This window comes from Lissotriton helveticus, chromosome 12 (genome assembly GCF_964261635.1).
Source record: "Lissotriton helveticus chromosome 12, aLisHel1.1, whole genome shotgun sequence".
Lineage (NCBI taxonomy): Eukaryota > Metazoa > Chordata > Amphibia > Caudata > Salamandridae > Lissotriton > Lissotriton helveticus.
The window spans coordinates 273,331,147-273,356,639 of record NC_136073.1 but is presented as its reverse complement, the minus strand read 5'-3'; the positions used below and the strand labels follow the sequence as shown (position 1 = coordinate 273,356,639).

General features: G+C 46.2%; 1 protein-coding gene across 2 annotated transcripts in view; it reads left to right on the top strand.

Moving 5' to 3' along the window:
- The window catches only part of IST1 (IST1 factor associated with ESCRT-III), a 128,777-nt gene that overhangs the window by 57,661 nt on the left and 45,623 nt on the right, over positions 1-25,493 (top strand). For both annotated transcript variants that reach the window (XM_078669678.1, XM_078669679.1), the window contains exon 6: positions 2,127-2,237. In XM_078669678.1, the coding sequence (XP_078525804.1) occupies positions 2,127-2,237 (111 nt within the window). The remainder of the gene's footprint in view (positions 1-2,126; positions 2,238-25,493) is intronic.

Genomic DNA, 25,493 nt, shown 5'->3' with positions numbered 1-25,493 from the left:
CTATTTATTTGGCTGTGTTTGGGGAGTTTAGTTCTCCTATTTGTTCCTTGAAGAGGGCTGGCAATTTCTGTTCATTTAACAAGTTCTGCGTTAACATTGGGCAATCTGTAAGGTCTTTCTGATACACACTTCTTTTGGGTCTGTTGTCTGCCTGGTTAAGATACTGCCATCTTGATTTTAGTAGGGAATCATGACTGTTAGGCAACTGGTTCTTTAAATGTGGTGTTCATTTTTTGAGGATTTAGTTACGATTGGTATGATCCTCAATGCACACAATTTTATATCTCAGTGGCATGGATCCCGAGGGCACCAATGGGATTCTATACTGCTGCTTTACGTTATTGGTAATGTTGTTGTGAAAGAAAGACTACAGGGTTTCTGTTGGTAGGGATGGGTATTTTTCTGGTTGCAAGGAGTCTTCACTAAGATGGTGAGTGTTGTAATTTGAGTGGCATTTTTCTAAGCATGTGCAGTATCTTGTGTATTTGGTGTTGCTTTTGAAAAGGTTCTATACTTCCCCAGAGTGTTATGGTTCTTGGGGTAGTAGGAGAATAATATGCTTTTTTTGGAGTTGATGGCTGTATCAATTTTTCCACACAAGTGTTTCTCTTTTGAAGGTTTGGTATAATTTCTAAGTAAGTTTGCCAAAATTGTCAGTGGGTTTTTGAAGCTTGGATATGTAAAATGCTGCAATAGTTTTCTGTGTCCACTGAGGTTATATAGGATAGCATGGTCCTATCGGAGGTTGAAATATCATCCAGCTCTCTTTGGGTCTTACTTCTGAAACTCATTTGTTGGTGATCTGTGATGTCTGAGGAAGTTTGGACCTGATCGTGGCATGAAAAGGTACTTCAGTGAATCTTCAATAACTTGGTTTTATGTCAAATTAGATTGAAATAATTGAGGTTGTAGGAAGCAGAATTATTTATGGCTTTTCCAGCAACTGATTTTCAAATTGTGTGTGTGTTTGTGTGCGCGCGCTCTATAGATGCACATTCGGTTTACGGTCTCTACCAAGCTTACCATGCAGTGCATGCGTTTTGGCCCTTTGCTTCCTTCACTTTATTTTGCAAGCTCCCAATGCTTGTTCATTTGTGGTAATGACTAGCAGATCATTGTTGGTTCATTGGTGCTTTAGGTCATAAATACTGAAAAAATGGTTGGTATCGCCATTGTTTTTTTACAGGCATGCCTATTGGTCATCACTTCTTAGAATAATTAATTGTCATTTTTGAGTTTGGTGAACAGGGTACTTCATCGCAGCGGCGGCAGAGTACCATGGAGTACCGTGTCCGCCAAGCTCTTGGTCCACCTGCCTGATTTTGAGTGAGGTGAACCACAAGGTTAATGCCAACGGACAAAAATGTACTCATTTAACGTAAACTTTCCTCCGGCAGCCTGGGGGGGTATGGGCCATTGAAAGTAAATCATCCGACCATCCACCCTATTGTGAGGTTTTGTTTTTTACTGTGCGTAACCACTTGGCTATTCCTGGCAGTGATGGATAGTGAAAAAAAAACTCGCTTTGAAAGTTTGTTTTAGGGAAAGCTAATACTTTCAAAGGTTTGGTGTAAGCATACACCAAACTTTTAAATGGCATTGTATCAACCTCTGAGCTGGCAATTCATATAAACCCACAGAGTTCGCCGCAGGTTTGGCGTCAAACTCTTAATTTGGCAGGCGGTGTAAAAGGAGGGTGGTGGATATAAAGTTCTCCACCATCCTGACTTCCTTTACTTGTATCAGACTCTAAATATGGCTCTGAGACATACATTGTTCTTGTTACCTGCCATTGCACACTGCTGTAACAAAAACGTGCACCAAGACCCTGCGGAGTGCTCGGTTTCATTCCATGGCTATTTTCCCACCACTCTTCATTCATAATTCTCTGGTTCTGGAATACCTCTTTGCTGCATATGGTCTGCTCTTTCTGAAGTGCACTCTTCTATTTCTTTATTGTCTTTAAGTATTTGGTTTATGTAAACGTTCTTCAGCAGATGATCATGGCCTAAATGCAACTATACAAGTTACTGAAAACATGTTCTTTATACCTGAATTACACCTTCTTAAGAACGCTTGTCTGAAACATTTGACCTTTTCCTACTTCTTTTTTTTTTCTTCTTCAGTTAATGCTTAAGTTGAGTGTGGAAGCACCTCCAAAAATCCTGGTGGAGAGGTACCTGATTGAAATAGCAAAAAACTACAATGTGCCCTATGAAGCAGACTCTGTTGTCATGGTAAGTGAACGCGAATGGGTGGAGCTATGGTCTCATCTGAGGCACAACAATGCAGTGAGAAGGTGCAGCCATTGTTCTATTCCAATACAGGCAAGGCAGGAACTCAACTCGGACCAGGCATGGTTTCATGTGGGACAAAGTAGGAGGGGATCTGACTTGTAACCTAGACTTGCTTCCCCCAGTCTTTTTCATATTGTCTGCCCATTTGACACCTTTACTCTCCCATTCGTGATGAACAAGTGAGACTATAGTCCCCTCCATTTACTAATTTTACTCATTGATTTTCATCTTGATGTGCTGCTGCATCACTGCCAGATTTATCCATGATCATCTTTCTAATACTTTTGTATCCATTTGCCTAATTATCATTCTGCCAGATTAAAGTTTGACTGTAAAAGCTTTATTCAGACACTCTAACTCTTGTCGGAACAATACGCATACATCCGATCAAAAGGTACATATCTATAACCAAATACAACCACAAAGTTGTTTTCGGTGATTGTGAAGCAGCAAATTAAAAGGAAAGATCCCACAAATCAGTTAGGGTTGGCCATAATTGTGCACTTGATCTTGGCTTCTTTTCAATGGGATCCTCGGTTTGGACAGCCGTGCTTTTGTAATCATTGCTCTATTCCAGTGGAAGTCCTCGACTTAACAAGTTGTGCAAGCTTTGGCTGTGACAGATTGCGTGGCTTGTGAAAATGGCTTATTTTTAAAGTGCTGAAGATTGACACTCTTCCATCACCTTGCGTCCTATCAATCAATCAAGCGGTATTTATATAGTCCAGCTTGTCACCTGAGAGGGTATCCAGGCACTGTGCTGTAGGTCTTCTTCGAAGAGCCAGTTCTTGAGTCCCTTCCTGAATTGGGTCTGCGAGGGTGAAGCGAGAGGTGGAGGGTGTTCCAGGCTTTGGCAGCAAGGTGAGAGAGGGAGCGTCGGCAGCAGATTCATTTTAACTGTACGAAGTGAGCGAAGAGAAGGTTCCTGAGAGGTCAGTGGAAATTAAGGATGAAGGGTCATGTCAGTGGGTCCTTAGTCATGGAGGGCTTTGTATGCGTGAGACAGAAGGTTGAATTGCCATCTCTTCTGGATAGGGAGCCAATAGAGGTCTTTCAGGTTCTGCGTGATGTGGTTCCTCTTGGGCAGGTTGAGTTTCAGTCTGGCTGCTGCCTTCTGGATGGTCTGGAGTCTTCATTAGTTTTGTGGTGGTGGTGCCTGTGTAGAGTGCATTGCTATAGCCCAGCCTGCTGGTGATGAGGGCATGCATCACTGTTTGTCTGATCCTGAAGGGGAGCCACCTGAAGACTTTGCGGAGCATGTAGAGGGTGTAAAAACAGGCTGAGGAGATGGCGTTGACATGATGTTTCTTTGAGAGTTTGCTATCCAGAATGGTGCAGAGGTTGCGGGCGTGGTCTTTCGGAGCAGGGTGGGTCTGAGGTCTGATGGCCTCCAGGAATTGTTACAGAGTGCGGTGTGTCTGCTGAAGGTCAGGATTTTGGTTTTTTCAGTGTTGAGCTTTAGGCAGTTTTTCTTCATGCAGGCTGCGATATTCTTCATACGGTTGAGAAAGTTGGTCTTCATCGAGGTGGGGGTCTGCTGAGAGGACAAGTTTGGTAGGAGATGATGTTGATGTGGGATTTGACGATGTCTGCAAGTGGTGGAATTTAGATGTTGGATAGGGTTGGGCTGAGTGATGATCCTTGAGGGACGCCGCAGATGGTTTGCTTGGGTTGTGAGGAGAAGGGTGGGGGGAGGACAGGTTCTGTGGGTGTGACCCATGAGAAAGGATGATATCCATCTGAGCACGTTGTCTGTGATTTCGATCTGGCGTAGTCGATCGATGAGTGAGTGGTGGGATATAGTGTCAAAGGCTGCTGAGAGGTCGAGAAGGATCAAGGTGGCTGATTCTCCTCTGTTGAGCAGGATGCAGATGGCTGTTGATTGGCTCTGAAACCTGACAGCGAGAGTTCCGGCAGGTTGTTTCTTTCCAGGTGTTCATGAGTTGGAGGTGTATGGTCTTTTCCAGGACTTTGGCCAGAAATAGGAGCAGTGAGATGGGGTGGTAGTTCTGGAGCTCGCTGGTGTCTGCCGAGGGTTTCTTGAAGGGGGAGGCGGGGGGCATTGTAACATCTGCGTTTTTCCAGGAGTTGGGAAAGGTGGCTGTGGTGATGGAGTAGTTGAGAATAGTGGTGAGCTGGTGGCTGATCTAATCTCTTCTGAGATTAAATAGTCAGTTGTGACATGGGTCGGAAGGTGCTTCTCATCTCTTCTGAGATTAAATAGTCAGTTGTGGCATGGGTCGGTAGGTTCTTCTGAGTGAATGGAGTTCATTAGAGTAGGTGTGTTCGGTGTGCTGAGTTGTTCCCATGCGGAGAGCGAGCGGTTGGTCGGCATTAGTGGTTGTTGGGATGTTGAGGAGGTCTCAACATCCCAGGTCTCATAGTTGCTGTGTGGAGGAGACCGAGTTTTCGATGGCTGACGGGCAGGTGAACTATGACGATGATGAAGAGTTCCTTAGTTTGGTTGAATCTGGTCTCCATCTGACGAGTCCGGGTCTCCTTTTTTTTCTTTCTTTCTTCTCAGCTTTGAGCTGGCGGTAGTAGATGTTTAGGGCGAACTTGAGGTGGCTTGGTCAGTGTGGTTCCTGCTGGTGAGCCATTTTCTCTCCGGTTGATTGCCTCTGCACTTTAACGTGCTGAGCTCCAGGGTGTACCAGTGTGGCTCGTTTGGTGGGTCTGAATGTTGGCTGTTCTAGTGGGGGCGAATCGATCGGTCAGTGGAGCTTGTGATCCAAGGGTTGAAGTTCTCTACTGCTTAGTTCAAGTCGGTGGTGGCATTGGGCTGTGTGATGCGAAGGGCTGTCTATCCACTGGTGCTCCAGTGACCTTGGCCCAGCTGCGGAGTGTGGTGGTTGGGGGTGGTACACAGGGCCAGACTGGGAACCACAAGCTGCCTGGCAAAGTGCTCGGCCGGCCCCCCTCCCCACTGGGGGGGGGGGGGCGGGTTGGAGATGCCGCTGAGCTCTTTGCCGGGGCCGGTTTTCGGCCAATTTTGTTACAGGGACGATTTTGCAAAAACAGCCCTGTAACAAAAACGGCCCCCAGAGGCCCAAAACCGGCCCCCACCCGTGCGGCGCACCGGGGGATTTCCCGGTGCCCGCTATGGCCAGTCCGGGCCTGGTGGTACAGGGGGGATCCAGCGAGGGTGAAGTGTACGAAGGAGTGGTCTGACCAGGTGAGTTCCATGTTGTGGCTGTACGAGATTCTGTTGCTTGACCTGAAGATGGCGTCCAGTATATGTCCTGCTTTGTGCATGGGGTCTGTTACCAGTTACTTGAGGCTGATGTTGTCCAGTCTTTCCAGTAGGTCAGTGCAGTTCGTGTCGGTGGGGTCATCCAGGTAGAAGTTGAGGTCTCCCAGGAAGACATAGAGTTCAGATTCAATGGCGAGTGGGGTTATGAATTTTTGCAGAGGCGTCGCTGAGGCCGGTTTGATTCGCAAGCGAGGGTACCTTTGATGGTTGTTTTGTCGTCTGTGTGAGGCTGGAAGTTCATGTATTCCTTGATCGGCATGGTTTTGTCGTCGGTGATGGTGCAGGTGATCGATTCCTTGTGTACTATGGTGATGCCATCTCCGGGTCTGTTGCCGTGGTTACAGTGAATCATATTGTAGCCGATGGGTTTAGCGGTGGAGTTGTCAGGGGCCGATACCGTGGTGATCCAGATCTCTATAATGATGGACAAATCGGTGCCAAGGGAGTAGGTGGTGTCCCAGCGTTCGGTGGCGTGTTTGCAGAGCACTCGGGGCGTAGATCAGGAGGCAGATGAGTTGTTCGGGGAGGTCTCGGCCAACGGGACAGGCATCGTTGTTGTTGCCACGATGGTGGTTGAGGGCCGGGTGAAGGTGAACCAACAGAAGATGCAGGTGAAAGGTCCCTCTGTGAAGCCAGGTGATGCCTGGCAGCAGCTGTTGCCTCCGGGGTCAAGGGCACGGAGATCTGCGGCGTCGTAGCTCTAGAAATGCGGGGGCAGGGTTCCTAGCATTTGGAGTGATCAGGTACGGATGGGCGGAGTCGGACTTGCCTTTGGGACGCTGGTGGCTTGGCTGCTGCGAGGCTGCACAACAACCACCATAAGTAGTCCAGGAAACCGCATGGGCGGGAAAAACAGCAGAAGCAGGCAATGGACGCAACAGAGGGGCTAGAGTGAAAATAAGCACTGCGGAGGGGACGCAGAAAAAGGGGCACAATAGTAACACAGGGAGCAGACTAAATAAAATAAAATTACAACCAGTACCAGTGAGCCTGGCAGACTGCAGAATTAACAGCAGCCTTGCGGCAGAGCACAGGGCTGCATTCACCAGGAGCTGAGCAGTGGGGAAGCGGAGCACGGCCAGGAGGCCAGAGCCTACTTACGCAGCGGCCTCCATGAGTAGTCCTGGGTGGTGGGAGGGGCAGGCAGGGAAGCGGGAGGGTGGCGCGGGAAACATTATAACACTATAATTCACTCACTCCTTGGCTTTCCTTCAGAACAACTTTTGCTAATGTGCTCAAGATAAGAGTAACTGCAGGTATAATTGTAGAGGGCGGTGGTCTTATCTGAAGGAGCAAGATGTTGGTTTTCCTCTTTTCTCCACCCTGTTCTTCTCTTTCTTAGTGGCAGCAGCAATACCATGCTCCTGATCCTCGGCATTCAGTATGGTCTACCTTTCATTCATCTTTTTAACCGAGCATAACTGTAATGACCACCATATCCGATAAACCACAATAGTTGTATGAACTCATTCTCAACTCCTTGTAGACCTATGCTCTCCATCTTGTGATTCTCTCTGACATAATAAATAGAATCTCTCTGTAAATGTGTTTTGTTATTAAAAAAGAAATACTTGGTTTGTTATTGAAATTTATTTTGACAAGAACAAAATGTATGCATGGCAATAGTGTCTGCCTTTAAAAATAAAAACACTTATCCAATTAGCTGTATCGGTCGTAATAAAATATGTTTGACTGGAAACACTGCAGTATCATTTTACTTCTAAAATAAAAAACGGGAAATGATCCTCCCATATTTAAGCTGATCAAGAGTGAATTTACTGACTAGGTCACCTTAAGAACTCTGCATCCTGTCCGATAATACACATAGAAAGTCATTAAGTCATCAGATTTTTTTCCTTTTCCTGCTCATTGAACAAAAATCCTATAATACTGCTCCCTTTTTATAATTCTTTTTTTTTGTGACTGAAAAGTTGAATCTTATTTGTCCGCCAATGATTATTCCTGCTGTCTTTGACAGGTGTTCTTTCTGTAGTAGAAGAATGTCAATGAAGGAGGTACCTGACGTATTGATTTTTGACTTCCCATGCCCTACTTGCATGTTACGATAGGGTCCACTGGGATGAAATGGAAGAACTGCTGCAGTATCTTCCAGAAGATCACTAAAAAGGGGTAACAAAATAGTTTCCAAAGGTCAAGCCATCACTAACCATTCTATCAGATGTGCCTTAGATGCTTAGAACATTAAACAGTGGAAAATTCAAGAAGGGACAGGGCTAATTATAACCTCACCTCTTCCGAAGAGGCAGTTAACATTTGAGGATGAATTGGATATTCCTGTACCTCTCAAAAAAAGAACAAAGGAGAAAGCTACCAGCCCTACACATCATCACCACCTCCTCCTCCTCTTCTGGCATAACCACCTCTGCCATTCCCTCCTTCTCCAAATGAAGACCCTCTAGGTAGCACACCTCGAGGTTTGCCCACAGGGGGTTTAGGAGAACCATCAGGGGACCCTGATCCTTGGGATGTTTATGATACACACCCCATAACTCCCAATGAAACAGATCTTTACCCAGCTCACCCTTCCCTCCAGAATATGCTAGTACCTACCAGCAAGTGATTGCTAGGCAGCTATCTATCATGGAGTTCAGTGTCCTAGAGCGTCTCTAGAATAGGAATTCATCTTTGGCACTTTGTCATCCACTCCTAAGGATACACAGTTTCTGCTCATGCTTCCTGGCATGTTGCGTCAGGCAGGTGACATATTAAAAAAAAGAATACATGCCCGGGTGACAACCCCACGGGTTGATTAAACAAGCATTTACAATGCAATGGTCCCGGCATTATTAAAGGTAGAGCTATTGGTATTGCTTATGTTTTGTTTCCTTTCTAAATCTTAAGTAAATGTCATTATTTACATTGCTAATAGCTTAACTGTTTGCATATGCGAGATTTATTGCATTTTCACTTACACACAGAGTAGTAGAGTAGTAGGGTGAGTAGTTGATAGTGAGTAGGAGAGAGTTATTAGTAAATAGAGTATTAGATATCTAGTTGTAAAAATTGAAAGAGTGAGTATTAAATAGTGAGAGAGTGAGTAGTAAAGAGTGTTAGAGCCACACACATTTACATGCACAGCTACACTCTTACATATCTAAAGTGTATTTTTATTTTTAGTACTAAAGAGTGAGTAGTATAGAGTGAGTAATGTTGAGTATTCGAGAGTATAGCAGTGTGTATAGCAGTGTGTGTAGTACAGTATTACAGTAAGTACTATACATTAGATGCTATTTAGTACTACAGTAAGTATAGAGTAGTAAGAGTTGTTGAATAAGTACTAGAGTGAGTAATAGTAGTAGTTATTGTTATGCAGTTTAAGAGAGTGAGCAGTAGATAGTTATTAGTACAGTATTAAAGTGAGTAGTAGGGAGTAATATTGTTAACAGTGAGTAGTAGTCGTGGGAATTGTGAGTAGTACAGTTAGTGCATTAGTATAGTTAGTAGTAGCGAGCAGGGGTAGACCCGATAACACTTACCTTTAAGTAAAGTTTTCACAACACATGTGGCAAAACAGAACATGTCTTACTTAAGTTAGAGAAGAAACAGAAAAATAAGTTTAAGGAGCACAAAAGAGAAAATGGCTTACCTAACACGTGCAAACAGCATCAACTGCACAAAAACAAGACGAGCCGGACAGGAGCCAAGGTCGACCTGTAAAAGATAAAAAAAATCCATTACATGAGCACAAAATACAACTTAACACGCACAAAGAACAGCCGATGCACAAGACGAGACAAGCCAAACACGAGCTGGGGTAGACCTAGAAAAAGAAACAGAAAAGTACATTAGAAAAGCACAAAACAGTAGATGGCTTACTTAACACACGCCAACAAAAAAGAAAAAAAATACATTCGAAGGTGAAAAAATACAACGTAACACGCGCAAACATCAACTGCTGTACAGAGACGACACGAGCAGGAAACACGACCCGTGGTAGACCTACAAAACAAACTAAAAAAAATACATTAGAGGAGCCCAAAACATAAGATAGCTTTGCTAGAGATGACACGAGCCGGATTTGACCTGGAAAACAAATAAAGAAAAAACATTATAAGAGCACAAAACAAAACATGTCTAACCTAACTTGAAGATCAAACCGAAAAATTCATCCAAGGAGCACAAAAGAGAAGAGGGCTTACCTAACACGCGCAAACAGCACCAACTGCACAAAAACAATACGAGCCGGACAGGAGCCAAAGTCGAGCTGTAAAACAAACAGATAAATCCATTTCATGAGCACAAAATACAACTTGACACGCGCAAACAACAACAGATAAACAGAGACGACAGGAGCCAAACACAAGCAGGGGTCGACCTAGAAAAGAAACAGAAAAGTACATTAGAAAAGCACAAAACAGTAGATTGCTTACTTAACACACGCCAACAGCAGACTACACGAGCCGGACACGAGCAGGGGTCGACCCGATAACACTTACCTTTAAGTAAAGTTTTCACAACACATGTGGCAAAACAGAACATGTCTTACTTAAGTTAGAAAAGAAACAGAAAAAAGCAGTGGATGGCTTACTTAACACACGCCAACAGCAGATGACACGAGCCAAACACGAGCCGGGGTACACCTAGAAAAGAAACAGAAAAGTACATTAGAGGAGCACAAAACACCAGATGGCTTACCTAACACACGCCAACAGCAGACTACATGACCCGGACACAAGCAGGGATAGACCCGATAACACTTACCTAAAGTTTTCACAAAACATGTAGAATTCCCTGTAAAGTAAAAGAAACAAAACTTTAAAGTAAAACAAGAACAGATTTACAACCTAAAATTAACGGACTGTAATACAAACATATAATCCCAATTAGACTTAGTAAAGAAGATGCAATTAGTAACAGCATTGGCAGAACATCCCATCACCAGTCACCATTCAACAGTTCTGTGTTAAGCTCTTGTACAGTAGGAGTGAAAAAGGGGGCTGGGGAACTACATCCCTACTCTCAAGGGAAAAATGAAGTGCAACATTCAAGGACATTGACAAGTTCAGGCTGCACTTTAAATGGAAAGACATTAAAACATGTAACTGGCAACTGATACAGACAATAAGTAACATCACGCATTTCAGAAAACAAATACCAACAGTGATTTTCAGATTATAAACAAATCTCTCTCAGTGCTAATGAAAAGACAGCGGGTGATTACCGGCAAGTTGACTGGACTTTAACAAGTACTAAGCTTCCCAAAAGATGCAAGATATTCTATCGCAAGGGGCCCAACCACCTACTACAGTCCCCATGCTCAAAACAAAGACGCTGCACTGCAGTGATTTACGTCTGAATCTAAAAATAGTGGACGTATATACCCAAAAAGCACAAACAAAGTATAGAGATTTTACTCAAATCTTTCTGCTTTCTCTTTCAACGGGACTACATAAAACCCAGGCCGCAGTGCGTGGCGACATCTCACCAACAACAGTGACTTAGTTCAAACAGCATCACCATCTCTGGTTAAGATAACAATATATAAATATAGCACTTACCTGAATTTCGCTGCATCACGGACGGTGAATTCTAGAAGTCTCCCGAAGAAAATTGTACCTAAAATACATCAAAAGCACTTTCGTTAAAAAAGCGTCAATTACAAAAACATAAGTTATAATTTTTAAAGAAACTACTAGCTATTTAAGACAAACAAAGGAAAAACTAGACCCAATATAATGTAACAAAACACAAGCACATTCCCTAACAATATATAAATATAGCACTTACCTGTCGGAACAACTTCGTGCACAGCGGTGCACACCACTGCACGCAGACGACACAGGCCATGTTAAACCTGGAAAAGAGACAAAAAAGCATTAGCTGAGCAAAATAAAGCTGATGGCTTACCTCTAACATCCAAAAACAGCAGCATACCTACCGTCGGAACCACTTCGTGCACAGCGGTGCACACCACTGCACGCAGACGACACGGGCCATGTTGGACCTGGAAAAGAGACAAAACCACATTAGCTGAGCAAAATAAAGCAGATGGCTTACCTCTAAAATCCAAAAACAGCAGCGTACCTACCGTCGGAACCACTTCGTGCACAGCGGTGCACACCACTGCACGCAGACGACACGGGCCATGTTGGACCTGGAAAAGGGTCAGAGCTGATTTGCATATCGCCATTGTCTAACCCAGGGTGGTGTGGAGTGCAAAAAAACGATGGATTTGGGCCCAGATCTTTTGACTGGGGGAGTGTGTGACATTGATCCACATTCAGTCCATCACTTGTTGTTTTTGCAATTGCCGCCCTAAGTGCGCTGGGGATGCCCAGACGTGGGTCCCAGGCACTCCACACCACTGGAATCAAGCTAGCCGGGCTGAAGAGAGGTGTTACCTCGAAACCGGTCCGGTCCTCGGATGCTTGATTCCGTTCTGGGAAGGACATGGCTTTTGTAGTTCGGACTGGACTGTTCCCATGGGGCAACAGGGTCAGAGCTGATTTGCATATCGCCATTGTCTAACCCAGGGTGGTGTGGAGTGCAAAAAAACGATGGATTTGGGCCCAGATCTTTTGACTGGGGGAGTGTGTGACATTGATCCACATTCAGTCCATCACTTGTTGTTTTTGCAATTGCCGCCCAAAGTGCGCTGGGGATGCCCAGACGTGGGTCCCAGGCACTCCACACCACTGGAATCAAGCTAGCCGGGCTGAAGAGAGGTGTTACCTCGAAACCGGTCCGGTCCTCGGATGCTTGATTCCGTTCTGGGAAGGACATGGCTTTTGTAGTTCGGACTGGACTGTTCCCATGGGGCAACAGGGTCAGAGCTGATTTGCATATCGCCATTGTCTAACCCAGGGTGATGTGGAGTGCAAAAAAACGATGGATTTGGGCCCAGATCTTTTGACTGGGGGAGTGTGTGACATTGATCCACATTCAGTCCATCACTTGTTGTTTTTGCAATTGCCGCCCTAAGTGCGCTGGGGATGCCCAGACGTGGGTCCCAGGCACTCCACACCACTGGAATCAAGCTAGCCGGGCTGAAGAGAGGTGTTACCTCGAAACCGGTCCGGTCCTCGGATGCTTGATTCCGTTCTGGGAAGGACATGGCTTTTGTAGTTCGGACTGGACTGTTCCCATGGGGCAACAGGGTCAGAGCTGATTTGCATATCGCCATTGTCTAACCCAGGGTGGTGTGGAGTGCAAAAAAACGATGGATTTGGGCCCAGATCTTTTGACTGGGGGAGTGTGTGACATTGATCCACATTCAGTCCATCACTTGTTGTTTTTGCAATTGCCGCCCTAAGTGCGCTGGGGATGCCCAGACGTGGGTCCCAGGCACTCCACACCACTGGAATCAAGCTAGCCGGGCTGAAGAGAGGTGTTACCTCGAAACCGGTCCGGTCCTCGGATGCTTGATTCCGTTCTGGGAAGGACATGGCTTTTGTAGTTCGGACTGGACTGTTCCCATGGGGCAACAGGGTCAGAGCTGATTTGCATATCGCCATTGTCTAACCCAGGGTGGTGTGGAGTGCAAAAAAACGATGGATTTGGGCCCAGATCTTTTGACTGGGGGAGTGTGTGACATTGATTCACATTCAGTCCATCACTTGTTGTTTTTGCAATTGCCGCCCTAAGTGCGCTGGGGATGCCCAGACGTGGGTCCCAGGCACTCCACACCACTGGAATCAAGCTAGCCGGGCTGAAGAGAGGTGTTACCTCGAAACCGGTCCGGTCCTCGGATGCTTGATTCCGTTCTGGGAAGGACATGGCTTTTGTAGTTCGGACTGGACTGTTCCCATGGGGCAACAGGGTCAGAGCTGATTTGCATATCGCCATTGTCTAACCCAGGGTGGTGTGGAGTGCAAAAAAACGATGGATTTGGGCCCAGATCTTTTGACTGGGGGAGTGTGTGACATTGATCCACATTCAGTCCATCACTTGTTGTTTTTGCAATTGCCGCCCTAAGTGCGCTGGGGATGCCCAGACGTGGGTCCCAGGCACTCCACACCACTGGAATCAAGCTAGCCGGGCTGAAGAGAGGGGTTACCTCGAAACCGGTCCGGTCCTCGGATGCTTGATTCCGTTCTGGGAAGGACATGGCTTTTGTAGTTCGGACTGGACTGTTCCCATGGGGCAACAGGGTCAGAGCTGATTTGCATATCGCCATTGTCTAACCCAGGGTGGTGTGGAGTGCAAAAAAACGATGGATTTGGGCCCAGATCTTTTGACTGGGGGAGTGTGTGACATTGATCCACATTCAGTCCATCACTTGTTGTTTTTGCAATTGCCGCCCTAAGTGCGCTGGGGATGCCCAGACGTGGGTCCCAGGCACTCCACACCACTGGAATCAAGCTAGCCGGGCTGAAGAGAGGGGTTACCTCGAAACCGGTCCGGTCCTCGGATGCTTGATTCCGTTCTGGGAAGGACATGGCTTTTGTAGTTCGGACTGGACTGTTCCCATGGGGCAACAGGGTCAGAGCTGATTTGCATATCGCCATTGTCTAACCCAGGGTGGTGTGGAGTGCAAAAAAACGATGGATTTGGGCCCAGATCTTTTGACTGGGGGAGTGTGTGACATTGATCCACATTCAGTCCATCACTTGTTGTTTTTGCAATTGCCGCCCTAAGTGCGCTGGGGATGCCCAGACGTGGGTCCCAGGCACTCCACACCACTGGAATCAAGCTAGCCGGGCTGAAGAGAGGTGTTACCTCGAAACCGGTCCGGTCCTCGGATGCTTGATTCCGTTCTGGGAAGGACATGGCTTTTGTAGTTCGGACTGGACTGTTCCCATGGGGCAACAGGGTCAGAGCTGATTTGCATATCGCCATTGTCTAACCCAGGGTGGTGTGGAGTGCAAAAAAACGATGGATTTGGGCCCAGATCTTTTGACTGGGGGAGTGTGTGACATTGATCCACATTCAGTCCATCACTTGTTGTTTTTGCAATTGCCGCCCTAAGTGCGCTGGGGATGCCCAGACGTGGGTCCCAGGCACTCCACACCACTGGAATCAAGCTAGCCGGGCTGAAGAGAGGTGTTACCTCGAAACCGGTCCGGTCCTCGGATGCTTGATTCCGTTCTGGGAAGGACATGGCTTTTGTAGTTCGGACTGGACTGTTCCCATGGGGCAACAGGGTCAGAGCTGATTTGCATATCGCCATTGTCTAACCCAGGGTGGTGTGGAGTGCAAAAAAACGATGGATTTGGGCCCAGATCTTTTGACTGGGGGAGTGTGTGACATTGATCCACATTCAGTCCATCACTTGTTGTTTTTGCAATTGCCGCCCTAAGTGCGCTGGGGATGCCCAGACGTGGGTCCCAGGCACTCCACACCACTGGAATCAAGCTAGCCGGGCTGAAGAGAGGTGTTACCTCGAAACCGGTCCGGTCCTCGGATGCTTGATTCCGTTCTGGGAAGGACATGGCTTTTGTAGTTCGGACTGGACTGTTCCCATGGGGCAACAGGGTCAGAGCTGATTTGCATATCGCCATTGTCTAACCCAGGGTGGTGTGGAGTGCAAAAAAACGATGGATTTGGGCCCAGATCTTTTGACTGGGGGAGTGTGTGACATTGATCCACATTCAGTCCATCACTTGTTGTTTTTGCAATTGCCGCCCTAAGTGCGCTGGGGATGCCCAGACGTGGGTCCCAGGCACTCCACACCACTGGAATCAAGCTAGCCGGGCTGAAGAGAGGTGTTACCTCGAAACCGGTCCGGTCCTCGGATGCTTGATTCCGTTCTGGGAAGGACATGGCTTTTGTAGTTCGGACTGGACTGTTCCCATGGGGCAACAGGGTCAGAGCTGATTTGCATATCGCCATTGTCTAACCCAGGGTGGTGTGGAGTGCAAAAAAACGATGGATTTGGGCCCAGATCTTTTGACTGGGGGAGTGTGTGACATTGATCCACATTCAGTCCATCACTTGTTGTTTTTGCAATTGCGGACCTGGAAAAGAGACAATACAACATTAGCTGAGCAAAATAAAGCAGATGGCTTACCTCTAACATCCAAAAACAGCAGCATAACTACCGTTGGAACCACTTCGTGCACAGCGGTGCACACCACTGCACGCAGACGACACGGGCCATGTTAAACCTGGAAAAGAGACAAAACAACATTAGCTGAGCAAAATAAAGCAGATGGCTTACCTCTAACATCCAAAAACAGCAGCATACCTACCGTCGGAACCACTTCGTGCACAGCGGTGCACACCACTGCATACAGACGACACGGGCCATGTTAAACCTGGAAAAGAGACAAAACAACATTAGCTGAGGAAAATAAAGCAGATGGCTTACCTCTAACATCCAAAAACAGCAGCATACCTACCGTCGGAACCACTTCGTGCACAGCGGTGCACACCACTGCACGTAGACGACACGGGCCATGTTAAACCTGGAAAAGAGACACAACAACATTAGCTGAGCAAAATAAAGCAGATGGCTTACCTCGAACATCCAAAAACAGCAGCATACCTACCGTCGGAACCACTTCGTGCACAGCGGTGCACACCACTGCACGCAGACGACACGGGCCATGTTGGACCTGGAAAAGAGACAAAACAACATTAGCTAGGCAAAATAAAGCAGATGGCTTACCTCTAACATCCAAATACAGCAGCATACCTACCGTCGGAACCACTTCGTGCACAACGGTGCACACCACTGCACGCAGACGACAAGGGCCATGTTAAACCTGGAAAAGAGACAAAACAACATTAGCTGAGCAAAATAAAGCAGATGGCTTACCTCTAACATCCAAAAACAGCAGCATACCTACCGTCGGAACCAACACCACTGCACGCAGACGACACGGGCCATGTTAAACCTGGAAAAGAGACAAAACAACATTAGCTGAGCAAAATAAAACAGATGGCTTACCTCTAACATCCAAAAACAGCAGCATACCTACCGTCGGAACCACTTCGTGCACAGCGGTGCACACCACTGCAGGCAGACGACACGGGCCATGTTGGACCTGGAAAAGAGACAAAACAACATTAGCTGAGCAAAATAAAACAGATGGCTTACCTCTAACATCCAAAAAAAGCAGCATACCTACCGTCGGAACCACTTCGTGCACAGCAGTGCACACCACTGAACGCAGACGACACGGGCCATGTTAAACCTGGAAAAGAGACAAAACAACATTAGCTGAGCAGGAGGATCTGGGAATCTGATGCAATCACGACTCGTGGTCTATGCAACCAGGATTCACGCTCTGGGTGTGCTGCGCCTGCCTGGACGGAGGAGGGCTGCGGGCAGAAGGAAGGGGGGGTGAGGAGAGACGAAGGAGAGCTGCGGGCAGAGGGAAGGGGGGGGAAGAGAGACAGAAACTCGGGATCAGGCTGGATGCTAATGCCAAGAAATAGATCGGCGAACGAGGCAATGGGTGAGCTGGAAATACGGAAATGCTGTGTCAGCGGGCTGTAGAATGGGTATGTGTATACAAGAAATTGAGCAGCCGTGTTAGGGACAAAATACAGCCGCTTCTTTCGTTTTACCTTGACTGGAAGACGGACGGTGGCGCCCGGAGCAGAGGAGATGCCACAGAGGAGCCGCTGTACGGAAGCAGTGGATCGCGTAAGACACAGTCAGGTCACTGTAAGGAGGGCACTGGCGGGTGTCAAAACTGGAAGTCTGCCTACTTGGAGAACACTGGACACCAAAAGCGAGGAGCAGCAAGGGAACTGGGGCATCTGGGCCAAAAGTCGGCAATGACAAAATGGCGGCCGAAAAGCTCAGTAAATTTTTGATTCGGGGGCGTGTTTTGGCGTTCAGAGTGACGGGTGACGTCACAGGGCGAAAAAACACCAAAAACACGCCCCCGAATCCGAAAGAGACGGGGCTTCATTGGAGTGCGCCTCTCTCCTCCAATGGCTGGCCTCCGTTTAGGAAGCCAGCCAATGGAAAAGAGGTGGAGGAGAGAGGCGGGTTCCAAGCCCCGTCTAAAAATCATTAAATCTCCGACCAACGACTGCGCAAGCGCAGCCTTTAGGTCCTCGACCTAAAAAATATAAACCGGCTCCCTAAGACCCACTTTACATATGTAGCCATGTTCCACCAGACTCCATTGTTGCTACTACAGCTCGTAAAAGAGGCAATAGTCAAGCTACTGGGGATACCCTACTTCCTGAGAAGGAGAGCTACCACATTGTTGCTGCTAACAAATGTGTTGCAACTCTAGCAGCCAATAATTGGTTTATAGCCAATTCCCATGCCCTACTTGCACGTTACAATAGGGTCCACTAATGAAATGGAAGAACTGCCGCAGTATCGTCCAGAAGATCACAAAAAAGGGGTCAACAAATAGTTTCCAAAGGTCAAGCCATCACTAACAGATGCATCAGATGTGCTTTGGATGCAGCAGACACAGCCACTAGGGGCATTAACACCAGCATACTGCTCAGGAGACATGCCTGGCTCAGATGCTCAGGTTTTAAACCCGAGGTTCAACAGGCAGTCTTAAAATGCCAGGGGATAAGGAACATTTATTTGGACCTCGGGTGGACTCCACTTAAGACAAAATGAAGAAAGATACTGACCCCATGAAAGCAATGGGAGCCCTATAAACCCCTACATTTTGTGGTTCTTTTTGCAGTTCTGGCTACAAGAGTGGTTACAAATCCTCTGCCACAGATGCCTCCACTTCCCAGCAGAAGCAAGGCCAATACACCTTCACTAAAGGTTTTTACAAAGGCTCCTTTAAAGGCAATAATAATAGAGGAAGAGGCAGAGGTGGTTCAGCACATGGTGCAGTCTCCGCCGCCAACAGTGACGCCCCATCCGTCTCCCTGATTACACAACACCTGTCGGGGAAGACTACAGTTCTTTCACCTGGTCTAGGAAACTATATCAACAGACCAATTGAGCACTAGCCTTCATTCAACATGGCTACTTTCTGGAGCTCAGTAGCACACCACCCAAATTCACAGATTATCACAAGATCACACTTCTGAAACAAGAGGTCCAAGCCCTTCTTCTCAAAGGGGCTATAGAACCAGTTACCCTTCATCAGCAAGGCACAGGCGTGTATTTCCTCTACTTTTTAATTCCAAAGAAGGAGTCACTGAGACCAATCTTACCAAGATCTCAGACCTCTCAACTACTACATCCTATCAGAACACTTTCATATGGTCACTCCACTTCTACAGATGGGTGACTTTCTGGTTACTCTGGACCTAAAGGATGCTTATTTCCATATGCCTATTCATCCTGCTCATTGTGAATACCTCAGATTTGTGATGGCAGGAAAACACTACCAATACCAGGTGCTCTCATTTGGTGTCACTACTGCACCAAGGGTCTTCACAAAGCGCCTAGCAGTGGTAGCAGCACAAAACATTTATGTATTCCTATTCTTGAACGATTGGATAATCAAAGCCAGCACCCACCAGCAGTGTCAAAACACATACAGCTAACAATAGATCTGCTCCACAAATTGGTGTTTTCCACCAATGTCCCCAAATCTCACTTTCAGCCTCTTAAACTTCAACCATAATTAAGATCAATTCTCAACACACAGTTGGGGCTAGCTTACCCCAATCTCGCTCAGAAACAGAACTTTCAGGCACTTCCATCGCAATTTCAGCCAAACAGAACACTTACAGTTTGAACTGTCATGCGTCTACTGGGTATGATGGCATCTTGCATTGCCATAGTTCCCAACGCAAGACTAAACATGCACCTACTACAGCAGCGTCTCTCTCGTCGGTGGTCTCAGTCACAGCGTCATGTCCAGGATCTATTGTTGATAGACCGCCAAACTCGTCGCTGTCTGCAATGGTGGAACCCCAAAAATATGTTAAACAGCCTTTTTTGACTCTGTACCTCAAATCGCTGTACCAGACGCTTCAGAGATGGGATGGGGTGTACATCTACAAAACCACACAATACAAGGTCTGTGGGATGCCACAAATCAATCTCTGCACATCAACTATTTGGCAATATTCCTTGCACTGAAAGAGTACGTTCCCCATCTATCTTACAAAGTTTTCCTAGTCTGGACGGACAGTATGACAGCTATGTATTATTTACAAAAACAGGCAGGGTGGTGGGGGTATGGGACATGAAGTTGAAGTTTGAAGTTTAAGGTATTTATTGAGTGCACGACTACCAGGCGGTTCCTTGGCGCTATGGATGCAAATCCAGGAGGGCAGAGATTGGATGCTTAGGACGGGAAGGCTTGTGAGAAAAGTAAAGTCTTCAAGACTATACGAAAGTCAACATAGGATGGCGTGGACCTAATAGTTAGGGGAAGGGTGTTCCAGAAGGTGGGTGCAAGGACGGAAAACTTCACGCCCCCAGATTTTTTCTTCCTGAAACGGGGTACGGTCAGAAGGAACTGGGAAGAAGAGCGTAGTTCCCTGTTAAGAGCATACATTTTGATTACCAATTAATGAAGGCTGGAGCAGTTCCAGCACGGGCCTGGAAGGTCGTGCAACCCATCTTAAAGAGGGCGCGCTCCCGAATGGGGAGCCAGTGCAGGGATTTAAGTAGAGGAGTGACATGGTGGAATTTCGGGAGGCCATAGATGAGACGAGCAGCCTGGTTTTGGACCATTTGGAGGCGCCGGAGATCATAGGCAGGGACCCCATTGTATAAGATGTTGCCGTAGTCGAGGCGTGACAAGACCATGGCTAAAAGGATCAATTTGAGAGCAGAAAAGGAGAAAAACCGAGAAATCTTACGAATGGTGCGAAGAACTAAGAAGCAGGATGACACCACTGAACTGATCTGGGAGTGAAGAGTAAGATGGTTGTTGAGAGTGATCCCTAGTGTCTCGACTGAGGAAGAAGGTGAGGGAGGGGTACCCAAGGAGGGGGGCCAAAACAATGGGGTCCAGGTCGTCTTAGTTGTCAAACCTCTCTCAGACCATATGGAATAGGGCTCTTCACCATCACTTTCATTTGTTGGTGGAATATCTTCCTGGGACATACATTGATCTTACTGACCTGCTCAGCAGGACACAACAACAGACTCACAAATGGGAACTCCACCCACATGTCCTTCGTCCCTACTTTCAAAAGTGGGGAGACTCTTCGCATAGACCTGTTTGTCACAAACAAAAACGCAAAATGCCCAGACTTTGCATCCAGGGTCCCATACCCACTATCGAAGGGCAATGCACTATGGATCAGTTGGTCAGGGATGTTTGCCTACACTTTTCTGCCTTTCCCTCTCATTTCCATTCTGGCTCGGAGACTCAGGCAAACCTCTCTCACCATGATTCTTATATCTACCACCTGGGCATGTCAGCCATGGTTCACGATGCTACTGGAGCTCTCAGTAGTCCCATACGAGAAGCTCCCCAAAAAGGCCGAACCTTCTCACTCCGGATCAAGGACAAATCCGACACCAAGATGCTCAACCTAGCGATCTGTTTCCTGAGGTCTTAGAGTTTGGTTATTTAAACTTACCAGCAGAATGTATGGATATTCCCAAACAAACACACAGGCCCCCAACTAGAGCCTGCAAAATGGAAGCGTTTAGTTTACTATTGCCAACTTATAAACCCATTAACCCAAAGCCAAAGTACAGGACATTATTTCCTACTTGCTTCATTTGAAAAAGGCCAATTTGGCATACACTTCCATTCAATTGCATTTGGCAGCAATAGCCACCTATTTCCAAAATAGGTACAAAAGGGGGTGGTGATGGACGGAGCATCTGAATCAATCAAACACTCACACCCAGTCAAAAGATCTGGGTTTAATCCATCACCGTTCTTTAGCCCACTCTGCCACCCCAGTTCAGACATGGCTATATGCCTCGGAAGCTTGTTTCCGGTCCAGGGAAGGCATGGCTTGGCAGTTCGGGCTGGACTGTTTCCATGAGGCACAGGGTCAGACTGATTTACATATAGCCATGTCTGAACTGGGGTGGAAGAGTGGGCTAAAGAACGGTGATGGATTAAAACCCAGATCTTTTGACTGGGTGTGAGTGTTTGATTGGTTCAGATGCTCCGTCCATTACCACCCCCTTTTGTACCTATTTCCAAAATAGACAGCATCTATCACTCTTCTGAATCCCTGTCATTAAAGCATTCATGGAAGGACTCAAACGAGTCTTTCCACCTTGTGTACCTCCAGCCCCTTCCTGGAACCTAAACATTGTGCCTACTAGACTTATGGGTCCTCCTTTTGAGCCTTTACACTCATGCCCACTTCAATTTCTATCATGGAAAGTGGCATTTCTATTTACTATTACCTCACTTCGGCGTGTTAGTGAGCTCCAGGCATTAACCTTGGAGGAACCATTCTTTCAAATACATAAAGAAAAATGTGTACTTCGGACTAATACATAATTAATTCCAAAGGTAGTTTCCCTGTCATCTCAATCAATCCATTGAGCTACCTGTCTTTTTTTTAACCCTGATTCCGTGGCAGAAACTGCTCTCCATATAATACATGTAAAAAGAGCATTCATGTTCTATATAGATGGAACTAAAATTTTCAGAAAAACAAAGCAACTCTTTGTAGATTTTCCCCACCTCATAAAGGTAACCCTATATGCAAATTTGGTATAGCCAGATGGATAGTAAAATGCATTAAAACTTGCTATAGGAAAGCCAAAAGACCTTTACCTGTAACTCCCAGAGCACACTCTATTCGTACAAATGGAGCACCTACGGCATTTTAGGCAATATCCCCATAGCTGAAATGTGTAAAGCAGCTTCATGAGTTACACCACATACATTTACTCAACACTACTGCGTAGATGTGTTGTCGCGCCAACAAGCCAGTGTCGATCAGGCAGTGCTACTTACCCCTTTTTCAAACTACTGCAAGTCCCGCACGCTAGCCACCGCTTCTAAGGAGGGACTGCTTTACAGTCTATGCATCTACAGCCACACATGCCATCGAACGGATTATGTTACTTACATAGTGAGCATCTGTTCGTAGCATGTAGTACTGTAGATTAACATGCGCTCTCCCTCCTTCCCGGACACTTGTGGGCATTGCATTTACGTTTTACATACTTCTCGTGGCTTGAACATCTTCATTCTGACACTTTCCTTACACTCCTTTCTCACCCCTCTCTGGGAAACCAATCTAACAAAAGAGTCAATGCCCATGTGCAATATCACCAAGAGCCTTCTGCCTCATGACTCGAAAGACTTCTTTTAATAAAATAAAGTTGCACAACTACGAACCCAACACTAGATGGCAGGAGTATACAGAGCATGTGAGTCTTCAGCACTACATGCCACAAACAGATGCTTACAGGGTAACATAATCCTTATACGGGGCCTGTCTGATTTTCTTTCAGAAGTTATCTCTGTCTTTTACATCAATAAGGCTATTTTACTTGGTTTACCTTTTGTATGCCATTCATTCTGAAACATTGATCCTTTCACACACTGGATGTGAAGAAAGGTCCAAGCAGGTTGTTTTAAATTGTGGTGCTGTTCAGAAGAATTGACCTTCTCAAAATAATCCTTATTTAGATACATTATCTCTTAATTTATAACCTGCTAACAGACGGGAAAAAGTCCCATAACTGGTAAGCGCTAGAGACCTAATGCAGGTATTTGCAGGGCCACCATTTGGAGATCATTCCCTCCCTTTGCTGAGCAGTACTGCATAGACTCCGAAGAACCTTATGTTAGATTTGCGGGTGCCTGATAATCGGATGCAACAGGAGCAACGCTAGTATTCAGACCTCAATCCACTGATGGCAGTGGAAAGGATATTTATACTTGTCAGCATTAGATCAAGGGAAGGTGAATGGAACAATAGTGGAAAGAGATCCGCGGATGTCTTCACTTCTCCTGTCCTTTTTGCTGGGTTCAACCTGCACTGCAGAAGCAGTGATATTGCGATCACTATTTCTACATGACACATGACACATGATATACCTTGTGACTGTTCATGCATAACCACCACCCTTCAGCTGGTGAAACCTCAGACTTCCTAGAGCTGAAAGACAAACAAAACCTTTCTAGTAGATTAAATAAATAACCTTAATGTTATTACAAATTCATATATATATATATATATCTACTATAATCACATCTTAAATTAAGTCTGCGGGCTGAATGATTCTCAATGTACATTGTTATTCAACTGTAAAATAATGAATACACGTTAGGGCTATGCGTTCAGTAACATAATACATTTACTTCTTCCCCACTGGCAATACCTTAATACCATATGTGATTCAAAGTAATATAAACAGCCTGTACAATGTGAGGATTCATCCAGCTGCTCTTGTGAAACAATCGTAATAGAGTTTGCAATGACTGGTTCCAGCAGAATGGTCTCAAGGCCAACTCCAGTAAATCGGAGGTTCTGCTTTTTGGTTGTGCTTCGGAACCGGAATGGCGGGAGTGGTGGCCAGCGGACATGTGTCCCCCCGCCCAGTCATCTGTGACTGCCAAAAATCTGGGAGTCAATGTTGATAATAACCTTACGTTCAGATCGCACATTCTTGGTCTGACGGGCACCTGTTTTGGCATCCTTAAGATGCTCGGGAAGTTCCTACCCCTGCTTAAAGAGGAGCATAGAAAGATCACTGTCCAAGCTCTAATAGGATCTAGACTGGACTATGCTAACGCTCTTTATTTAGGACTTCCGGATTATCTGGTCCAAAGGTTGCAAGTGGCGTAGAACTCTGCGGCTCGCGCCATTTTCGGCCTTCACAGGCGGGCAAGAACATCTGGGGTGCTACAGTCTCTTCACTGGCTCCCCATCCGAAAGCAGATAATGTTTAAAACCTTGACGCTGGTGCATAAGGCACTCTCTGGTTCCGGAGCAAAGTATCTGCAGCGTAGACTGGCCCTCTATCGTCCGGCCCGCTCTTTGCGGTCGGAATCTTTGTTCATGGCCGTGGTTCCCCGGGTGAGGAAGGCTCGCACTGGGGGTCGTTCCTTCAGCCTTAAGGCTCCCCAGCTGTGGAACTCTCTGCCCCTTGCTCTACGCAGTATTCCCAGTCTGATCCTGTTCAGGAAAAGCCTGAAGACCTGGCTTTTTAACCTTTAGGTTGTTTTCTTTTCTTTTTTATGTTTTCCTCGCTGTTCACTGTTATGTTTTTTAACTGCTGAGTCGCCCTCATAAAGCGCCGGGACACTCTTGTTGAGTAGCCGTGCGCTATATAAATAAAAGTTTAACATAACATAACATCATTTGAAATATGACTCCAGTATTAATGTACAAATCAAAGTCTTAAATCCTTAATCTCAAGTGTTATCCAGAATACTTTCCTGAAACCAGCAAGTCTTTGAAAGCTCCAGATGAAAGTATGATGAGTTCAATCTCCTTGCAACAAGGTTCAGGATGCAGCAACTAAGTTTCTCAATTGCCAGTAAAGAATGCTTTTAAACATGACGACCATCTGCCCAAACAAATCTGTGATGGTAGCTAACTCTACAAGTCTTATGAGAGTCCTGTGGCATTCTGGGACCTACAGTTTGTCTTGATTCCACTTGCTGGCTTCGTGTAGTGCATGTTTTGCAACCTCGAAACATTACACCAGTCATCACCCACACTTTACATGTAGTGCTGACGACATCTGCAGCGGAAGACTGGAGCACCTTTGAAGCTTAAAGGAATACATCTCCATGCTTGCCTTGCATACACAGGTGAGCGCAGGCTACAAATCATGGCACTTTATTCTGATTTCTGTATATTTACCTAACTCTGACACAGACTTTGCTCTTGATCTTGGTATTCTGAGTCGTCCATTAATACTGCACGCTCCCTATTCTTCCCAGTGATTTGTTTGTTTTCTTCCCTAGGTAATAATTAGCAATATAGGCTCCTTGGCGGGGGATGGGATGTTTGAGGGAAACAAGGGAATGTGTGGAATTTGGGTGCGGTAACCAGTTCCATAAGGTATCCTTCTTTCTGACCTTGGTAACTCTAAATGAGCACTAAAATCGCCTTGGGGTCTAACTTCTAGGTGCTGTAACAGCTTTACCATGGAGTTATTTTACCACTAGGTAAATCTGAGCACCTTTGAAGGAGGGCCC